At 43.6% G+C, this 21,873-nt stretch overlaps 1 protein-coding gene across 6 annotated transcripts in view; it reads right to left on the bottom strand.

Moving 5' to 3' along the window:
• The window catches only part of LOC137376173 (putative leucine-rich repeat-containing protein DDB_G0290503), a 156,902-nt gene that overhangs the window by 84,023 nt on the left and 51,006 nt on the right, over window positions 1–21,873 (bottom strand). For 5 of the 6 annotated variants that reach the window (XM_068044234.1, XM_068044244.1, XM_068044252.1 and 2 more), the window contains 6 exons: window positions 18,703–20,256; window positions 18,222–18,374; window positions 17,231–17,338; window positions 4,401–4,535; window positions 1,389–1,445; window positions 626–808 (listed from right to left, as the gene is read on the bottom strand). In XM_068044234.1, coding sequence (XP_067900335.1) covers window positions 626–808; window positions 1,389–1,445; window positions 4,401–4,535; window positions 17,231–17,338; window positions 18,222–18,374; window positions 18,703–20,256 — 2,190 coding nt within the window. The remainder of the gene's footprint in view (window positions 1–625; window positions 809–1,388; window positions 1,446–4,400; window positions 4,536–17,230; window positions 17,339–18,221; window positions 18,375–18,702; window positions 20,257–21,873) is intronic. The other variant, XM_068044261.1, reaches the window with a different exon arrangement.

Genomic DNA, 21,873 nt, shown 5'->3' with positions numbered 1-21,873 from the left:
AACTTTAAAGCAGCTACTCATCCAGTCACTGCTTCCCTCTCTGTCATCAGACGTTCCCATGTCTGGCAAAGCGTCTCACAACTCAGGAATGTGAAAAGTACAATTCCTGGCCAATATGGATTGGCTAAATTTTAAGCCCAACATCCGCCTGAATCAAAAGGGAACTAAGTGGCTCTCATGCTATAAGGTAAGTGCAGCATTCGCCTGTTGTTATTAGCCATGTTACAGGCAAAGGTTCATTTACAACAAATAACTCACAGAATCGAAATAGCAAAGCCAATATCACAAGAAGAAATATGCTGCAAATAATAAATGGACTTCAGCGCACTGGCAAACTGTTGTAATGTGGTAGTAAGCTGTGTAATTAAATCACGCTAATCTATGGAGCTGTAACATTAAAAGACACTCATGCAGACTAACTGCTGCAGAAAGAGTTGGGAATGCACTCCACGCTAATTAGTCTCCTTTTATATTGCTTACAGCCACTCATCTGTTGTTAACAACAACTTGCATTTATAGAGCGCCTTTAACATAGATATCACAAGATGTTTCACAGGAGCATTATCAAACAAAATTTGACATAAATTAAAAATGAATCAGATGTTCTATAAAACCAGACTCCTACCTGGTGGTTGTGTGATGACAGAAAGGTGCGTGTGTACTCCACGATTGCAGTGTCATTCAGCATATCCTCAGCCTCTTCAATCAATCCTGTATTAGTAATGCCATGCTGGTAGAGTTCCCTCATCAATTGTATAATAAGACTGTTCCTGCTGTGGCATTTCTGAATCAGGCAGGACAGCTTTGCCTATGTTTATCATATCCAAAGAGCACAATAAACGAGATGTATTCAGTGAAACATTCCATGAATAAATAAAGAATAATGGATTAACACTGTGTGGAGTGCAAGAGGAGGGAATGAAAAATTGGGAGAAAATACACTTGAGGAAAAGCACAAATAAATAAATATGAAAACGGGTGGCACAGTGGTTAGCACCGCAGCCTCACAGCTCCAAGGACCCGGGTTCAATTCTGGGTACTGCCTGTGCGGAGTTTGCAAGTTCTCCCTGTGACTGTGTGGGTTTTCGCTGGGTGCTCTGGTTTCCTCCCACAGCCAAAGGCTTGCAGGTTGATAGGTAAATTGGCCATTGTAAATTGCCCCTAGTGTAGGTAGGTGGTAGGGAATATGGGATTACTGTAGGGTTAGTATAAATGGGTGGTTGTTGGTCGGCACAGACTCGGTGGGGTGAAAGGGCCTGTTTCAGTGCTGTATCTCTAAACAAATTTTTTTTTTTTTAAATTATCTTCTCTAAATTTGCCCTTAGCAAATCAGTTAATGTGATAAGACTCTTCAGATACGTGAAATGTCCATTGAACCTAAAAGTTACCTTCAGTGGAGCTATCAGCAGTTCGGCTTCTCTTTTTTCCCTTTGCAGTTCCTCAAACTGAAACGGAACAGACACCGTCTTAAAGCGATAAATTTTGACTTAATTTGCAACATCTCCACAGTGTTCCTGATATCCAGGAAAACAACTCAAAAGTATTGTACATGGGGGAGGGAAAAATCATGAACACTGAGCAGAATGAAAAAAGGGAAAAGATGTTGAAGAGTAGGGAGTTTGAGGAGATTTGTAAAGTAGCGGAGGAGGAGGAAGGGCAGCAGGATTAGGCAAAGAAATATATAGAGGGAAGGGCAGTCAGTAGAATTCTAGACAAGTTGGAGTTTACAGAGGGTAGAGGATGGGATATCTGCATTGAAAGTGTTGAACTAATCAAGTCTGAAGGAGAAAAAGGTACATATAAGGGTTTCAGCAGCAGCTGGCCCGAGGTAGTGAAGTAGATGACTAGTGTTCCAGATGTGGAAGCAAGCAATTTTTCTGATGGAGATAAAATGTGGGGGAGTTTTAACTGTCATAGTTGGCCAGTGGCACGTGCAGGCCTTTCGTCGGGGAGTTGCTGTGAGAGGCCTGGTCCATTTTAATGGCCTGGCCTCTAGCACTGATGCAGCAAACTGCCTGCCTGAAACATGTGCAGTTTAGCAACATCAGAAATACCACACAGCATTAATAATACTTCACCCTTTATTAATAACATTCATAATTTATAGGTGTCAGTCTTGACTCAGTGGCAGCACTCTCACCTCTGAGTCAAAAGATTGCAGGTTCAAGTCTCAAACCAGAAACATGAGCACAAAATCTAAGCTGAGACTCCAGTGCAGCACTGAGCGAGTGCTGCCCTGTCTTTCAGATGAGACATTAAACTGAGGCCCCTGAATGACCTCCCAGGTGGATGTAAAAGATCCCATGGCACTGTTTGAAGAGGAGAAGGAGATTGATTCCCAATGTTCTGGCAAATAGTTATTCCTCCATCAACATCAGTAAACCTGATTACGTGGTTATCATCTCATTGTTGTTTATCGCTGAAAAAAGACATGCTGCTGAAGCTCTTCGTCTTGCACTCATCAAGACAGATGCAAGAATGCCAAATTTCAAAAGGAGCAACAATTGATACTGCATGAGAAAAGGGTGCTGATTGGTCGGTGAGTCGACTCTGATCGGTTGTGGTGTTGCCATGGAGAATGCACCAGGAAACCGTTGTCCCCTAAGCTTTGTTTAATTCAAAAAAGGTGCAACGCTTGGACATGTTCCTTTTGCCAGCAGAGGACAAATCCACACATATGAATATATGTAGCTTCTAGCAAATGAAATTGAGCCACATGATGAAGGTTTGACAGCATGTCTCTTTTTCCAGCAATACTCAAGTTCCTTGCTGTTTGTGGGAGGTTGCTGGAAGCAAACTGGTTTTCGGGTTTCCCACATTACAACAGCGACTACAGTGGAAAAGTAATTCTTTTGGCCATAAAGCAATTTTGGACATCCGGAGGTTGTGAAAGGTGCTATATAAATGCAAGTTCTTTCTTTTATTAAGTACATGACATACACTTGCAATTTGTCACTTTGGAGAGAATGAATGTTTCTTAATCACATTTGTTTGCAAAATAACATTATTGAACTTTCAGGAAGCAATGATCAGACCAGATACTAAATCCAATAATAGTGCTTGCAGTTGTAAGTCCAGAACAACATTCTGTCAGGTGCTAAGGAACATAGAAACTGGAAGAGGGGCACCAATCAGAATATTAACTGGAGCTTGCACTGATAAAGCACCTTTTGCAGCAAACTGTTGGGATGTTACAGGCCTCAAATCACTTCGGCATTCACAATGGTCATCAATCAACAAAATATATGGAAATTTCTTCTGTTTGATATCTGTGGCAAAATTATAATTGCCTCTGTCAAGATATGTTTTCAATTTTGCTACAGGTAGAGGACAGCACAAATTTTCCCCCAGTAATCAATTTCTTTCATATCTGTTAGAGTACTAAAGGTGAAATCAAATACAGCAGACAGCACAGGAGTCAAATAGTCATGAAACGTGAAGATAGTGAACAGGATCAAAAAGGGATGTTTAGATTCATTTTGAAGGCCACAATTACACAACAGTAAAGGCGATGTCCTAAAAATCAAAAGTTACATCAACTTTGAAAACATTGGCCGGAACTTTAGGGCCCCCAAATGAGCAGGCTGGTGTTGGGGGGGGGGGGGGGGGGGGGGGGTGGGGTGACCCCCACCTACCCCCGCTGCAATTTTACATGGGGCGGCAGTGGCGAGAAACAGCCAGCCCACCTCAGGCCAATCAAGGCCCTTAAGGGGGTATTTTACCCTTGGCAGCTGGATGGCAAAAGCCACAAGAACCCTGCCTGGTAAAACCAGGCAGCCTTCTTGTAGGTTGGGGTGGGCGGGCTCTCCTGATCGTTCACCCTGTGCCCCAGGGAGGGCCTTCCCCAAAGCCCAACCGCCCCCAATGCACAACACTCCTCCTGTCCCCCTAACCGACCCCCCTTGACTCACTGGGGCCCAGCTGATTGTCCCCAGCAAAGCCCTAAAAACGTACCCGTCTTCCGGGCCGTCCTTCACCTTGCTTGCGATGGCTACGTGTAGTCCCAGCATTGGCCACCGCTCCCACAGGTGCTGCTGGGACTAAGAGCTGCCGGCCCGCTGATTGGCCAGCAGCTCCATTAGGCGGGACTTCCTGCCTGAAGGAGGTGGAAGTCCTGCCCAAGACCAATTAAAGGCCTGGGGAGCGAAAAATCCCAGTCTGGCTCCCAGGCCTGGCAGAGACAGTCTCACCACCGCCTTTTCAGCCAGTGGGCGGGACCTCCTACCCAACGAAAAACTCGAGCCTTAATGCTTTTATTTGTGAAAAACCTGATATCTCCAGATTTTAAAAAATATTTCAAGTACAATATTTTTCCATATAATGCCATTTATTTGTGGTGGCTTGAATATCACATTCAAGCTTCTGGTTCTGTGATTGATAGCATTAATGATTTGACTTACTGCATCTACTTTATTTTTCATCACATCGTATCCTGCTCTGAGACTATCCACATTTTTGCTGTGTTCTTCCAAAGCACCAAGTCGATCTTTCATTCGGAAGTTCTCGGTTCTTAGATCTTCCATTTCAGCCTCAGACTACAAAGTAATATTGCATCAGTACATTCAGCATCGGACTCAATTACTGCTTAAGGTTAAACAAATTCCAAATATGGAATAAAAATGCTCCAAAACATTGTGTTTCTGGTGCTCAGCCATCAATAGTGACAACAGTCCAAATCGATGCAAACATATACAGATGTTCTGTTATCTGACCCCGCCACTTAATCTAGTCAAGTCAATAGTCTTTGTGTGGAGTGACTGCACTTGCAATTATCTGTCAGAATATAATCAAACTGTGATTTCTAATCCAACACAAATGAAGAAATGGCAGTCATCGCTCAAAGTGCTCAGCCTGTTATTACATCGCACATACTGGAAATATTAAGATCAATCCAATTTTTCAAAGAAGTGCTCACCCTGAGTCAAAGATAATCTTAGCAAAAATCCGACTATATAAACAAAACAAAACATCTTACCATTAAGTTTATGTTTAGAGATACAGCACTGAAACAGGCCCTTCAGCCCACCGAGTCTGTGCCGACCATCAACCACCCATTTATACTAATCCTACACTAATCCCATATTCCTACCACATCCCCACCTGTCCCTATATTTCCCTACCACCTACCTATACTAGGGGCAATTTATAATGGCCAATTTACCTATCAACCTGCAAGTCTTTTTGGCTTGTGGGAGGAAACCGGAGCACCCGGAGGAAACCCACGCTGACACGGAGAACTTGCAAACTCCACACAGGCAGTACCCAGAATTGAACCCGGGTTGCTGGAGCTGTGAGGCTGCAGTCCTAACCACTGCGCCACTGTGCTTTTCTCTATAATCATCAGCACTTCCTTTTCTGCACACAAAAATTTAGCAATTCTCAAGATTTAGGAGATAAATTCAGGAAGCTTTCAGCTAGCTCGAGGTTTCCCTCTCGTACTCAGTTGACCTGAGATAGAGCAGCAGGAGGGGTGATGCGACTGACCTGAAAACCCCTTGTATGGGAAGGAGGGAAAACAGTCATGGCTCTGACTATTGAGTATGTTTATGGATGGCAGATGAGAGCAAAATTGGATTCAGCCATCTTGTCTTCAATAGTGAATAGCCTGGTGCTGTGGGCTCACACATGGATTGGTGTTCAGGCAAGGTACAGGAGAATATTTAACATTCATGGATCTGTACCTCGGCATAGGTCAGCATCTTCAGAAATGGAGAGGGCAATGGGAGAAAGTTGAAAAAGAGAAAAAGAAGCAAAAGGCCACATCAACACCGGGTAAAGCTGGTGGCAGAAATTTCCTGGACCAATGGCTAATTGGATGGAAGAGTCTCCTTCCTGGCAACAGCTGCATTTCCTTAAAACTTTGATGGTATTTGGCTCAGTGCTAAAATGAGTAACAACAGCTTCTTTAAGAGCCTTTTAATTCATATCACGAGATGAGACCCTTGGAACAATGTGATGCCAGGGGCTGGATTATCCTCATCGGTGGATTTACCACTAAACATGCAGTAGAACCAATAATGAACCTAATTTACCTCTGTTTTTGATTCAATATTCATGGCGCTCCTTATAGACTGTTCACCATTTGCTGGTGGTGAGGTGGGAAACATCAGTTGTGGGGGGGAAACAATCCAGTCATACTGCTGCAGCAGCGGGAAGGATTAAGGCCGGCCTTTTGGGCTGAATCTTCGGGGCTTTGAAAGCTTTCACACCTTGGGACCATTTTCGGGTCCCAACCCCATTTGCAGCAGCAGCAGGGCTTCAGAGGTAGGAGGCAGGAGGTGGATTCAACGCGGCCCACTGTTAGGATGGCCAGCAGCCTTCACAGTGTCACCAGTGAGAACCCTGCTGAAGAGCAAACAGCAGGGAAACAATGGAGGCACCATCATTATCAGGAAAGTGGCTGGCACTGCATTAGGCCCAGAACTATCGGAGCCATCAGTTTCCAGGAGATCCTCACGCCTTTGACATGGCTAGCAAACATTAAAAAGTCTTGAAATCTCATGCAGCTCCAACCTCCAACTGTGCAACACCCACTCTGAGCTGTTGGGGTGCTGATACAGTGGAGGGCCCATGTGATGTTGGCAAAATTGCCTTGTGCTGGGTAAAAAAAAAAAAAATTGTTGACAATTGATGCCTTATCTACCTTGAATGGCTTCCCGCTGCGGACACACGGGTTGTCGGCATCGAATCCAGCCACCCGTTGGGAATAACGGCTGTAGGCGGGAACTCAATGGCAAACCAGCCCGACACATTTTTTTAAATTAGATTTGCTTGACCACCCATTATACCCATCCCACCCCCCGGCTCCAAGGGCCTGGGAAAGCTCCCCCATTACATCTATAGCCACACAGTTCACTGCAATGTCTGAAGTTGGTGCTTCTTCAGTGGGCTGAGCCTATAATTTTCAAGATTCTTCAGTTGAGGTGCTACTACCTGTAATCTAACAAAAGGAGTCCTAGTTTTTAAACCTTAAAGGAAGGAGGACATGTAGGACATGAATCAGCCCTGTGGTAGGAGGTGACCTTGACAGTATTTGTCACTTCACCCCATTCAGAAAGCTGGTTTACATTCTATATTCTCTCTACATTCATCTTAAAGGCAAAATGACCCACAACCAAAGGCAAAATATCACCTCAATCTAATGAGGCCATATGGGTAGAACTTCAAAACAAAAAGGGGGCAATCACTTGGCTAGAAGTGTACTACAGGCCTCCAAACAGTCAGGGAGAGATAGAGCAGCAGATATGTAGGCAAATTTCAGAGAGGTGCAACAATAATAGGGTAATAATAGTAAGGGATTTCAACTTCCCCTATATTAGAGGGGTTAGTATTAGTGCAAAAAGCTTAATGGGGGCAGAATTCTTCAAGTGCATTCAGGAGTGCTTTTTGAGCCAACACGTAGAGAGTCCTACAAGAGGAGGGGCGTTACTGGACTTAATCCTGGCGAATGAAGCCGGACAAATGGTAGAAGTGGCAGTAGGGAAGCATTTTGGGGATAGTGACCATAACTCTAAGATTTAAGGTAGTTATGGAAAAGGACATAGAGGGACCGGAAATAAAAGTACTGAATTGGAGGAAGGCAGATTTCAATATGATAAAACAGGATCTGACCAAAGTGCATTGGGATAGGAAAGTCTACATCAGACCAATGGGAGTCATTCAGAAAGGAAATATTGAGGGTTCAGGTCCAACATGTTCCCGTAAAGTGAAGGGTAGGACCAACAGGTCAAGGGAACCCTGGATGTCAAGGGATATAGAGGATTGGATAAGGGAAAAAAAAAAAAAAGGAGGCTGATGGCAGATTCAAAGCGCTGAAAACAGCAGAGGCCATAGAGGAGTATAGGAAGTGTAGGGGAGTACTTAAAAAAGTAATTAGGAGAGTGAAGTGGGGACATGAAAAAACACTGGCAGACAAGAAAAAGGAAAATCCTAAGGCATTTTATAAGTATGTTAAGTGAAAGAGGATAACCAGGGAAAAAGTGGGGCCCATTAGGGATCAAAGAGGCAATCTATGTGAGGAGCCGGAGGACATAGGTGAGGTTTTGAATGATTACTTTTCATCTGTGTTCACTATGGAGAGGGACGATGTAGGTGTAGTGATCAGGGAAGGGGACTGTGATATACTTGACCAAATTAGCATTGAAAAGGAGAAAGTATTAGCGGGCTTAAAGATGGATAAAGCTCCAGGTCCAGATGAGATGTATCCCAGGCTGCTATGTCAGGCAAGGGAGGAGATAGCAGGGGCTCTGACACAAATTTTCAAATATTCTCTGGCCACAGGAGAGGTACCAGAGGACTGGAGGACAGCGAATGTGGTACCATTATTCAAGAAGGGTAGCAGGGATAATTACAGGCCGGTGAGTCTAACATCAGTAGTAGGGAAACTATTGGAAAAAATTCTGAGGAACAGGATTAATCTCCACTTGGAGAGGCAGGGATTAATCAGGGATAGTCAGCATGGCTTTGTCAGGGGGAGATCGTGTCTAACAAATTTGATTGAATTTTTCGAGGAGGTAACTAGATGTGTAGATGAGGGTAAAGCAGTTGATGTAGTCTACATGGACTTCAGTAAGGCTTTTGATAGGGTACCGCATGGGAGATTAGTTAAGAAGGTAAAAGCCCATGGGATCTCAGGTAATTTGGCAAATTGGATTCAAAATTGGCTTAGTGGCAGGAGGCAGAGGATGATGGTCAGGGGTTGTTTTAGCGAATGGAAGCCTGTGACCAGTGGGGTACCGCAGGGATCGGTGCTGTGGCTCTTACTGTTTGTAGTGTACATTAATGATTTACATGTGAATATAGGAGGTATGATCAGTATGTTCGCAGACGATACAAAAATTGGTGGTGTCATAAATAGTGAAGAGGAAAGCCTCAGCTTACAGGACGATATAGATGGGCTGGTAAGATGGGCTGAGCAGTGGCAGATGGAGTTTAATCCTGAGAATTGTGAGGTGATGCACTTTGGGAGGACTAACAAGACAATGAAATATACAATGGATGGTAGGACCCTAGGGAGTACAGAGGGTCAGAGGGACTTGGGCTCCTTGTCCATAGATCACTGAAGGCAGCAGCACAGGTAGATAAGGTGGTTAGTAAGGTATAGGGGATACTTGCCTTTATTAGCAGAGTCATAGAATATAAGAGCCGGGAAGTTATGATGGAGCTGTATAAAACGCTGGTTAGGCCACAGCTGGAGTACTGTGTACAGTTCTGGTCACCACACTATAAGAAGGATATGATTGCACTGGAGAGGGTGCAGAGGATATTCACCAGGATGTTGCCTGGGCTGGAACATTTCGGTTATGAAGAGAGACTGGATAGGCTGGGGTTGTTTTCTTGGAGTGGAGAAGGCTGAGGAGGGGACCTGATTGAGGTATACAAAATTATGAGGGGCATTGAAAGGATAGATAGGAAGGAACTTTTTCCCTTCGCGGAGGGGGCAATAACCAGGGGGCCTAGATTGAAGGTAAGGGGCAGGAGGTTTAGAGGGGAGTTGAGGAAAAGTTTTTTCACCCAGAGGGTGTTTGGAATCTGGAACACACTAACTGAAGGGGTGGTAGAGGCAGGAAACCTCACAACATTTAAGAAGTATTTAGATGAGCACTTGAAACGCCATAACATACAAGGCTATGGGCCAAGTGCTGGAACATGGAATTAGATTGTTTGGGTGCTTGATGGTCGGCACGGGCGCGTTGGGCCGAAGGGCCTGTTTCTGTGCTGTAAAACTCTATGACTCCCCAAGGGTCTTGCTGTTACTCATCAGGCCAGCCACCTCAGAGCCACTTACCACTCTGGGAGAACCAGGAGGCTAAGATTAAAGGATGCATGAGTAGACACCAAGGGGGAGTCACCGTGACCTTAAACATTAGGAAAGTTGTCAGATTGTCAGTGAAATGTTTCTGCCATGAATGGGAAATGTACAGAATGATTTAAAAGATGTTGGTGGTTTCAATGTATGAAGAAGGATTTGGGTTTATGTAGCACCTTTCACAACCTCAGTCCCAAAACACTTTACAGACAATGAAGAAGTTCTGAACCGCTGTGATGTAGGAAACACAACAGTAAATTTCTGCACAGCAAGCTCCCACAAACAACAATGTGATACCGGCCAGTTAATTTGCTTTAGTAGTGTTGGTTAAGAGATAAATATTGACCCTGGGAGAATTCCCTTGCTCTTCTTTGAATCGTGCCCTGGGATCTTTTATATTCATCTGAGAGGTCAGTCATGGTCTTGTTTTAATATCTCATTTGAAAGACAGCACTTCCAACAATGCAGCACTCCCTCAGTGCTGCACTGGAGTATCAGCTTGAATTTTATGCTCAAGTGTCTGGATTGGGACAACCTTCTGACTCATATGCAGGTGTTCTACCACTGAGCCACAGTTGGCACCAAGGAGAAACATAATGATTTTCAAAGGAGAGGCTTGGTAGTTGTGAAGGAGATCTACATGTCACTCCACGACTAGGTTTTGGTTTGTTGCCAAAGGGGGTTAAAAATGGCGATGACCTCTGATCTTCGTCCTCAAAAGGTCTTTTTGTGAGCTCTGTCTACAACTGGCACAATTCAAGGTATTATTTCATGATTGGAGGGACAGTACATGTTAACTTGGTTGGTGTCTTTTCAGCCCATGCTCTTCAGTCCTTTTAATCAGAAGCAGAATAGAAATATGTCTTGTTTCTACAGGTGTTCAACTGTAATTAGTTTAACACAGTTCTTCCAAGAAGAAAAAACAAAGTACAGGATGTGCAGTACATTCATGGATCAGAACATGTGTTTCACACTACTTACTCCTTAATGTTACATCTTCCTTTAAGAAAAGACTGCAACTGGCGCTCTCTCTTCCGACACCAGATCACAGGAACGTGTATTGCAAAACCTTTGGGGTTTGAAGGAACACCAATTTAATCTGTAACTCTTGCAGCCTGCTTTCAAGGGCTGTCTGATTTTTTTAAGCTGAAAATTCAATGTGAGAACATGCTGCTGTAGCCCATGGCATTTATCAGACTACAGTCTGCTTTTTTGCTTATAGATTTTGTTAGATCGTTCTGTCAGAAGACAGCACAACAATTAGGTGTTCAATTTTTTTTTTTTTACAGGTAATAAGAATTCTAGGTCAAAAACCTGGAACTCCCTGCCTAACAGCACTGTGGGTGTATCTACACCACCTGCAAGAGTTACAGATTAAATTGGGGTTTCTTCAAACCCAAAAGGTTTGTGATTTGATGTCTGAACAGAGAGCTCCAATTGCAGTGACAAACGATTTCCCTTTGAAAATCTTGACCTGGAAAGTAACTCCAAAGCGGAATACTTTAAAGTTTATATACACATATACACAGAAACAGACATATATTTGACTCACTGAGGAAGGAGCACATTCGGTACATTCTTGGGTACGATTAAAAGATCTTGTAGCACCCTCTGCTGGAAGAGGTCATAACTGGAATGTGGCTCAATTAAAGTCACATTAATATAACCATGATGTAAATGCATTTTCAATTATGTGTGAATTGTTGCTAATTATTTGGCTTGCACTCTACAGTCTCTTATATTAGGGAACACCAGCGCATGCCATTTAGGCTGTATAACTGGATTTTATTACAGAGGGAGCATGTTGAGCAAGAAATGATAGCTGGTAAATTGCTAAACAAAGACATCAAAAAGAACAGTAAATAAAACTACATCATTAATCAAAGTGAACTTTATACTGTATGGATTAAAATCTACCATTCTTGAGCATTTAGTGTCAGACAATATTAATTCACCGGGATCATCAAATATCAAACAAACCACCAGCATTGGTGTCAGCTGTGGCTCTAAGTAAGAAAGCTGCCCATATTCTCAGTAAGAAAACGGTGCTGAGTATGATCAGCACTCAAGGATTCACGGATGGTCTCTCCCATGCCTGTAACAACTTCTCCTTGACTATAAGTGTCAGGAAAACTGTGGTCATGGGACAAGGTGTTGCATCTCTGCTCCTGATCATTAAATAACAAATAAATATTTTGCTTCCTTGGGTCCATGGCAACAGACAACCTGTCCCTTGATGCAGGGCTTGATACACACATAGGGAAAGCAGCTGCCACCTTTGGCCAACTGGCAAAATACGCATGGGATAACACCAAGCTGACCCTTAGGACCAAGCTGATGGTTTATAAGGTCTGCGTTCTCAGTATCTTACTGTATGGCTGTGAAACATGGGCAATTTACAGCTACCAGGAAAAGAAGCTCAATAATTTCCATCTGCGCTGTCTGCAGTGCACTATGGGTATATCCTGACAGGACAAAATCACAAATAAGACAGTCCTGTCAAAGGCACAGCTCCCAGGTGTGTTGGCACTAATCAAACAGAGGCGGCTTTGATGGATCGGACACGTCTGCAGGATGGAAGACGGTCACATACCCAAGGACCTTCTGTTTGGTGAGGGAGCTGGGGCCTGACGACCAGTGGGAGCCCAAAGCTCTGCTGTAAGGATGCTTACAAGCGAGACATGAAGACCGTAAATGTTGACTATCACACCTGAGAGTCACTAACTGGTGAAAGAGGGAAATAACGACACATCCCGTGGACTGGTGAGCACTACCACGATGACCAGTTGCTACAGCACCTTGGCAACAGGCGCCAACGTCAAAAACAACTCACAGCGTCACTAGGCAGCTTCAGGTGCAGCACTTGTGGCAGAACCTGCCTCTCAAGGATTGGCCTTCACAGCCATCAGCAAAGGTACAGCAAAGAAGACACCCCATCTAAATGGATTGTTTGCTGCATGTCCATCATCTTTCGTAGATCGTAGGACACCAACCATGATCAGCACTCAAAGAGTTAACCCAATTTGGTCTTCTGGATTTTCACTGGTGTATGAGATGGATAATTAGTATTCACTCATGACAAACATACTGAAATAAAATTGCACAGAGGCTACTGAACTGATTCACAGCAGAGGGCACTATTGCTACAGTGGTTGGTATATACACAGGGCGAACAGCAGGAAAGATCTGCAGGGAGTTGTGTCACTGTGAGTGAGTATTAACTGCAGTGGAAGATTAAAGACATTTGTAAATGAAGCCTGATCTGCTTGGCAAATGCTTTTTTTTTCTAAGAAGGTGTTTGCCTCTTTTTCATAGTGCAAATGTTAAAAAAAAAGACACAATTTGGTTACAAAGCTCCAATCCACTCAGCAAATAAGCTGCTGAGACGGCAAGTGTGTTGGGCCTCATCGCTCTGCATTTAACCCTTAGTTTATACTGATTCAGCTGATCCCAGCAGGGGTAGAGGTCTACTGTTCACCTCGATGCCTCTGGCTGGGAAAGGGAAAATCAGCTGGCATTTCCATTTCTCATCACTATCCAGCAACTTCTGTTTGAAGTGCACGTGTGCACACTTAGTGACCATAGAACTGGGCTGTAATGACCCTTCACCCAGGCTGACCAGGCTCACCCATGGTAATGGCCACTTGAATGAGGTACGGCAGGGTGGCTATCAGCAGTAGAACTTTGAAAAGTAGGAATGGAAGAATCTTCAAAGAGAAAATAGGTGAGAAAATAATTCATTAAAAAAAGACCTCTATTATACAATTTTGTTTCTCAAACAGCAGTGATGGACCACCAGTGACGGTTTCACTTTCGATCAGTTTGAGTTCTATCACTCCCTCCAACTTGAGCTGCCTCAGACGGGAGACTTTTAGTCAGCAGCAGTGCATGGTAAAGAGATGTTACAAAGAGCAGGTTGGGAAAGCAGCCTAATCTTGAGTCAACCTGCTTGAATCAAAGCTCCTTTCAGCTGAACAGGGAGTAACATTGACTGTAACAAGATGTCGATGGCTCAAAATATCCCACAGTCCCACTCAAAAGGCAGGATTTCATGGACCCCTCTGGAGGCAGGATTGGAGGTGAGGGGGCACGGAGTATCGCAACAGATGGCGGGGGGTGCACAGAAGGCCAGAGGGCCTGTTTCTCAGCGATCTTCCTGCCAAGAGGCCAATTGAGGCCCTTATGTGGTCTGTTAACAGCCAATTAGGGGCCTCTTCCCGCCACTGCTGGGATCTTACTAGCGGCGGGTGGGGGTCCTCCGCCATGTGGGGAGGACGCCTTGTAACATGAGGCGCCCTCCCTGTGGGCTTGTTGGGGATTTGGGGGGGGGTGGGGGGGTCACTCCTCCGTGGGCACTTTGTGACCCACAGAGGACACCCACTGGGAACCAATTCACCTCCCATGGACCTCCCTCCCCTGGACCCCAACTCCCACCTCACCTACCTCTTGTCCGGCGTTTCCAGCGCTGGGCCTGGTTCCGAGACCTCTGCAGTACCGGCAGTGGCCACTGCTCCCGGTGGCACTGCTGATACTGCTGAGCTGCCGTCCCTCTGATTGTCCTTTAAAGGGACGGGGATCCTACTTCCTGAAACTTACATTTAAAAACACCGGAGGATTGCTCCGGGGGGGGGGCCGTGGAAATGCAGAGGCAGGGATCCCCGCCCGCCCCCACTGCCTTTTGGGCCTAGCGTCAGAAGCCCCGCCTCCTGCACAAAATCCAGCCCAAAGTGACTAGTTATTGTCACAAAAAGGTTTGGAACTTGTGCAAATTAAATTGTGACAATATATTTTAAACTGAAGGCCAGGAATTTCCTCTGAGCTGGAGGTTTATTGTAAACACTGTGGGCTAAATGTTATTTGCATGCTGCACTTTCCGGCAGCGCGCTTTGAAGTCAGCGGCCTTCTGACACGCGATATTTCACGCGGGGCCTCATTTAAATGGGGGGGGGGGGGGGCGGAGCGGTCACCCCTGATGACGTAGAGGCAGCAGCCGCTCCATCCCCGACAATGGTGTCCGACACCACCACGCAGGCGTCGGCACCATTTTTAAAGGGCTTCAAGCCCTTAGGAGCAAATTAAAGTCTTAAAGTTATATAACTGTTCATTTGCATTTTAAAAATAATTAAAAGCTGGAGGCCCTTTCCAACCCCCCTCCCGCCCCACAATGTGTTTTGTATTGCCAAAAATTTAGACAATTAACTTAATTAGCAACCCGAACATCCCCCGCCAACCTTCTCATATTTGCCCTTTAACCCCTGCCCACCATCCCCACAACCAATAGGAAAGGTTTCCCTGCTCCCCCCCGCCCTGATAATTTCACTCCTCCCCCCTCCCCACTAGTGTCTCGCCTTGGAACTCCGTATGGAGGTCTGAAGGTGCGCGAGTTGCAGCCGGTGGCCGTAAAATTGGTGTGGGACGGCTGCCGGGACCAGGTATGTTAATTAGCATTTGCTTTTATTTAATTTTAATATTTAAATGAAGGCCGGGGGGCCACACCGAGGCCTTGCCGCCACCAATAAAATGCAGTGGGGCCTTCTCGGCATCGGGGATCGTGGTGGGCTGCTCCCACAAGTATTTTACAGGCCCCCTTGCCACTACCCCTGATGTCGAGGGGCTGCTAAAATTCTCTTTTAGCCTTCCTTGCTCTCTGGCAGTTTTGCTGAGCCTTTCCATCTCAGCAAAAGCCTGCGTTAGGTCCTCTTGGACTGTCTCGTACTTAGATTCTGCAAAGCCCACTGCTCTGTACCACTTCTGAGCCTGGAGTCAAGGAGGCATGGAATGTGAATCATAATTACTTCATTCATACATTTCCATTTTTATATTCTATTTTTCACTATTGTCAATCTATGTACTTGGGCTGAGGAGCTGGAAAGCAAATAACTACAGACTTCTCCCTTCTGATCATTGTCCAGTAAGAACATCTGGAAAGTTCATATTCAGCGGATCAGGTCAGGATGGCATTGGGATGGACTATGATCCTGCCAGCACTTGGCTGTACAGAACCACCCATGGAGAATGGCCACTGAACCACTTCCAACCCTCATCTCAACCAATGTTTCAGCTGATAAATACACTGCCTCGTGTTACTGGGCCAAGAAGTCCCAGGTTTGATCCTTAGTCTGTACTAAATTAAGTGGTACAATTGTTAAACTGGGAAGGGGGGAGAAGCAACTAAGGACCCCAGTTATGTTGATAAGACTGGACTCAGCTGTGATGCCCCCCACAGTTGAAGACCTTGCCAATACTTACTGCATAGGTTCACATATACAAAAGCAAAACCTTGCATTTATATAGCAACTTTACTGTAGTAAAACATCCCAAGGCACTTCACACAAGCGTAAAAATTGACTCTGAGCTAAAGAAGCAGGCATTTGGACAGATGACCAAGAGCTTGCTCAAAGAGTTAGGTTTTAAGGAGCATCTTCAAAAGAGGAGAGAGGTGTGGAGAGTCTCAGAGAGGGAATTCTAGAGATTAGGGCCTAAAAAGCTGAAGGCATGGTTCCCAATGGCAAAGGAACTGAGCAATGCACAAGGCCAGAGTTGGAGGGACATGGAATTCTCAGAGGGTTGTAGAGTTGAAGAAGGTTACAAAGGTAGGGAGGAATGATGGCATGAAGGGATTTGAACACTAAGATGTGAATTTTAAAATCGGGGTATTGTTGGACAGGGTCAATGTAGGTCAGCGACCACAGGGACAATGGGTGAATGGGACTTGGTGTGAGTTAGGATACAGGCAGTAGAAGTTTAAGTTTATGAAGGGTAGTAGATTGGAGGCTGACCAGCAGAATGGACCATGAAGAAGTGACTTGGGTGAAGTATTGGATGGTTGTTGGCAGTCATGGAACTATAATCTAGCGTGATCCAAGAGACAGTGCATTTGCGAATGGAGAAGGCATTTATTTTAAGACAAAATGGCCAGTGCCCATACATGTGTGAGTCAGCAGCTTCAGAAAAGGAGGGGATAAAAGGTAACCCTATAGTTATAAAATCACAACAGTTTCCCCATTTTAAAAAAAAACATGATTTCCGACCTCTTAGCAGACAAAAAAAGAAACCCAAATGAGGTATGGTCACCTTTGCAATAAACACAAGATAGCAAATGCCTTTCTCAAATATAGAAATCAGAATCAAGACAGCCTTGAGGGAACTGATTTGCTTCATGAGCTAGCCTGATTTGTTGATACAAATGGAAAGAATAACTTGTTACTTCATGTTAAGGTAACAGCAAAAAATACTTAAAAGGAGTTTAGCTGAGAGATGGACAGACAATTATTTTTTAAAAATGCTGAAGCTAGAAACAAATGGCAGTAAGTAATTATCTGAGTGCAATAGCAGGAGATGATAAAACCCTCTACACAGAATGTCCAATTGTAGTCGTCTTATCAATAGACTGAGCAAACTGATAAAATGGCACAGATATACCTTAGCTTTTGTCTTGTCCAGTTCTTCTTGTTTAGACTTCAGCTCCATTTCTGTTTTCTCAAGTAATTTCTCAAGTGAAGTATTGCTTTCCAAAGTCAACTGCGGCATCTGATATTTAACAGAATTGTTTTACAAAGTTTAATAGATCAAGGACTGGATTTTAAGAGCTCGCCGCCGAGGTTGGCGGGCCCCACGCCAAAAAGCCACCGCAATCTGAAGCGTGGCAGTTCATTTAAATAGCCGAGGCAGCCCGCCTTCCCCCTCACCCCCAATCATGTGGAGGAGGGGGGTGGGGGAGCTGTCCGTCCCCGGCAATGGCGCCAGCTGCCTGTGCGCAGGTGCTAATGCTATTTTTAAAGGCAGTCAGCCATGCCAGCTTATTTAAATATTTAAAGACATATTCAATAAAATTAAATACATTTATTTTGCCCCTCTCCCACCCACCCCATAACAATTACATTAACTATATGTCCTTCCGCCCCCCCCCCCCCAAAACACTTACCTTTAACATCTGACCTTCCCCCCACCAAACTGCACAAAGTTTAAAGTACAACCCTTCCCAACATCCCCTACCTCCATGATGTGTAATTAAACCCACTCCCCCCATCGATAAAACTACCTCCTCCCCCCTCCTCACCAGTGTTGCGCCTCATTTCCTCGGACGGGGATCTGAAGGCGCAGGGTGCCGACCACCACACCGAAGATCGCGGTGGGCCCTCAAGATCCGAGGTAAGTACATGTAAATACATTCATTTTACTAATTTGAATATGGTGATCGTGGTCCCGTCGCCAAGCGGCAGGGGGGCCGTTAGTGCCTCGCCACCACCAGGAGGATCGGGCCAGATCCTGACAGCGCTGAGGTCTGTGGCAAGCCTCATCCGGAGCCATCTTCTCCCCCCCGCACCCCCACCGCCACGGAACCTGATGTCGAGGGCTGCTTAAAATCCAGCCCCAAGAAAGTGATGGAAGACTGACAACAATATTTAATTACCTCAGTCACAGGTTTCTTAGCAGGGCACTCCTTCAGCTGCTCTTCATGTTTTAATTTTAAGTCTCCAGTTGCAGACTGCTGCTCAGCATCTGACAGTTTTTTTTGTAGAATATCATAATCCAACTTTAGCTTTCTCAAGGAGTCATCCTTCCTCTTTAAGAGAACATGGGTTGAGCAATTAATGACATATGCTAATTTATGATGGCAAGACTGTTTTTTGACCAATCATCAAATCAGCTTTTTATATTTTATACATTCCTATAAAATTATGGAAAATTTTAAATAATGGATGCCTGAAAAACATACTGATATAGTAATGGCAACTGCAAAAGCAGTAAGTGATCTTTCAAAAGAAATGTTGTATTAGATTTTTGTAATTATCTCATTTCCCACCTCCCCACATTCCCCTTCCCTTAACAGTATTTTCCAACAACTTAATTTTGTCAGAGTAATTAATGACATCAAAAGCCACATCGTTTACCATTGCATTTTCTTCTAAGCAGGTTTCCACAAAAGTCCCAGTTTCTTTGAGAAGACATTTCTTGTCTTCTTCATTTGTTTTGGACCCCAAGTTTTGGTAATCACTAGATCCTCCAGTGTGTTTCACTGTAGATAACTCTGCTGATACATCATTAAATTCAACGTTTAGTTCCATCAGATTTGGGTTTTGTTTCACTTCGCACATTTTTTCAGCTTTGATCATCATCTTCCTGTCTTCTTTTCTGAAAGTATCTTCTTCTAATAAATTATCACTTTGCTGCTTTCGAATTTCCTTTAATTCGTCTTGCTTGCTAGGTATTTCAACAGCTCCCTGGGCTTTCAGCTCTTCGATTAGATTTTCTTTGAAATTCATCAAGTTGGTGTTTTCATTTTCTAAATGATTTATTTTATCTTGTGCTGCACTGCTCTCAGTAAGGTACTTCTCCACTTCACGTTCCAATTTCCTGACTTGTTCGAAAAGATGTTCATTCTCTCTTGTTAACTGATGCACAGTTTGGTGAATTATATGCATCTTCTCATTCTCCAGTTCGTTAACTTTGTTTAGCAGACATTCCTTTTCTTTAATCAACTTTGCTATTTTTTCTTTCAATCCTGTCACTGTGTTAGCAAGAGTTTTATCCCTGGATTCCAACTCTGTTAGTCTTTTCTTCAGTTCCTCATTTTGTGTGTTCAACGTTTCAACAGTGTGTTGACACTCCATTAATTTCTGTGCACTTTCTTTCTGCATACAGCTAATTGTGTCTTCCAGCTTACTCTTCTCGTCTTTCAGTTCAGACATTCTCTGTAAATATTCCTCATTTTTCTCTTTAAAGTCTGCCTCCAGCTCTTTTTGGTTGGATTCTAGTTTTGCAATCCCATTTAGCAGCTCTTTATTTCGCTTCTCCAAAACCTCATTTTCTTTCCTCAAGTTATTTTTCATTGATTCTTTTTCCAGTATCTTTTCTTTCGTTATTGCCTCAAGTTTCTGAGATAAATGGCTCACTTCACTATTTGCAACACGCAATTCATCCTCTAATTTAAGTTTCCCTTCAGCTGCCTTAAGTAACTGGTTGTTCCTGCACTGCAAATGTTGACCTACTTCTGCCTTCTCTGTCTGAAGTTGCTGTATTTCAGCCTCGAGGCTTGCAATAGTTTCAGTCAATGTCTTTATGTCTGTGCTAGCAGGTTCTCTTTTCATGCTAAAATGTGTCTTTGGTAGTGTACAAATCTCTGTGTCACTGTCAGTGCAGTCTACATTCTTGTGTACAGACAGGCACCTTGACATTGCATTGGTGACTTTCTGATTCACAGACTCTAATTGGTCAAGTTGTGACTCATTAGTAATGGTATCCACAGGAATGACAGCATCGCTGGATACTTCCTTGGCAATAATTCGGTCATCTCCGCATTTCCTGATCTCTTTGGCAGTCTTATTTATCTCTTGTTTTTCAGCCACGGATGGTGATAGTTCATAACTCGCCAATTGTCCTACTTCAGGGTCCAACAACATGGCCAGTTCCTTTTGTGCTTCAGGGCTCTGAAGAACTGCTCTGACCTGAGGTTAAGATTATGACAAATTATGTACTGCTCTGTGCACATAAATAAATTAAATACAGAGCTGGATTTAAATGCAACAGTAATTGTAATTACACAGCACAATAACGAGATCCAAGTGAATATTCACAAAATTTCTACAAGGCAACTGATGAGCAAGAAATTTCATTTTTTTTTTACTTTAAATGCCTTTGCACTTGTTTAAGCGTATTCTCTTTTTATAATAATTTTGGCATATAAGCATTAAAATAATTAAGAACTGATTTTCAGTTGCAGTACACAACAAGCAGGCAGTGGACAGATGGGGGTCATTTTAGTTGCAGGCGATAGTGTAAAAGAAATGATTTAGGAACAATATACTCCTTCCGGTTCAAAGGGAATGAAAATCAGGAGCAGGCGGCCAATCCAATATCATTTGTTTTACACTACTGTCAAAATTACCCATGATGATTGCACCCCTTGGCCAACGTGGATTAACAAGAGGCCCAGATCATTTTCATAGTTACCCTCATTTAAATTGGCTTGGCTAACTGCCAATGCTCTCAACCAGTGCCAACCGGCAGCTCATCGATTGGGGACTGGAGGCTGGGGGTGGGGGGAGGGGGGAAAAGGGACAATGGGAAATCCAATTGTTCCTCTGTAGAGCCGAGCCAGAAGTTAAATCTTAAAAGGAAAGTCGTGGGTGGGGGGGGGGGGGGGGGGGGGGGAGAAGGATCCAAAAGAGGGAGTGTTATACATTGCTCTTTTCAAAGTTTGCTGACATTATATTATTCAGTAATCAAAACTGGATAGCTGAGCTAAATGGTATATAGATTTAAAAGAGCAGCTTCAGAGCAGGATTGGAGAAACAAAATTAGAATCTCAGCAAGTTGTCTGAATTCCAGCTGAGAATCAGCAGCTGCTTCAAAAGACTAGCTTGGGTATCAGGATTTCAGAAAAAAAAGGTCAAATTATTGTCACATGAATTCAATAACTTTTTCAATCCAAGAAAAATCTCAATCAATTTCCATGCTTTTCAACATATTTTCATGTGCCAACACCAAATGTTTTATTGGATAAATACCACAGCAAATTAGTGTGAAAAAAAATGAGTAGAAAACATCATTCTTCAAATTCACTTGTTTTCAAAACTATATAAACAGTTCATTGAAGACACGGACCTAGAAATTCGGGCGTGCTCGCTTTTGGCAGTGCACGGATGAATCGCAGCCAAATTTCTCTTTTTAATTACGAACCTTAAAACAGTCTCTCAGGGCAGGACAGAAAACATCATTTCACTATCTATTGTCTTTCATTTTCTTAGATATTTAAAGCAAAAAATGGCAGCTGTCAATCTGATAAATAGACAGAAATCTAAATACCAGATTGAAGAATCACATTGACTAATTACAATGGAAAATTACCAAATATGTTAAATTGTATAGATGTCGTCTATTAATAAAGGGAGCCTGTGTAATAATTTTTCCTGCCAATTTCTTTGACACTTATATACTGTTTGGCGTTCTTTATTTTCTATTAATGGGAGAAAATAAGAATTTTGTTGTATTTTATTTAATACATTTAAAATGTTTTAGTAAATGTTGTAGACATTAAGGTGAAATATGTTAGTGCTAGACAA

Source organism: Heterodontus francisci, chromosome 1 (genome assembly GCF_036365525.1).
Source record: "Heterodontus francisci isolate sHetFra1 chromosome 1, sHetFra1.hap1, whole genome shotgun sequence".
NCBI classification, from domain to species: domain Eukaryota; kingdom Metazoa; phylum Chordata; class Chondrichthyes; order Heterodontiformes; family Heterodontidae; genus Heterodontus; species Heterodontus francisci.
This window is presented reverse-complemented; position numbering and strand designations above follow the sequence as displayed.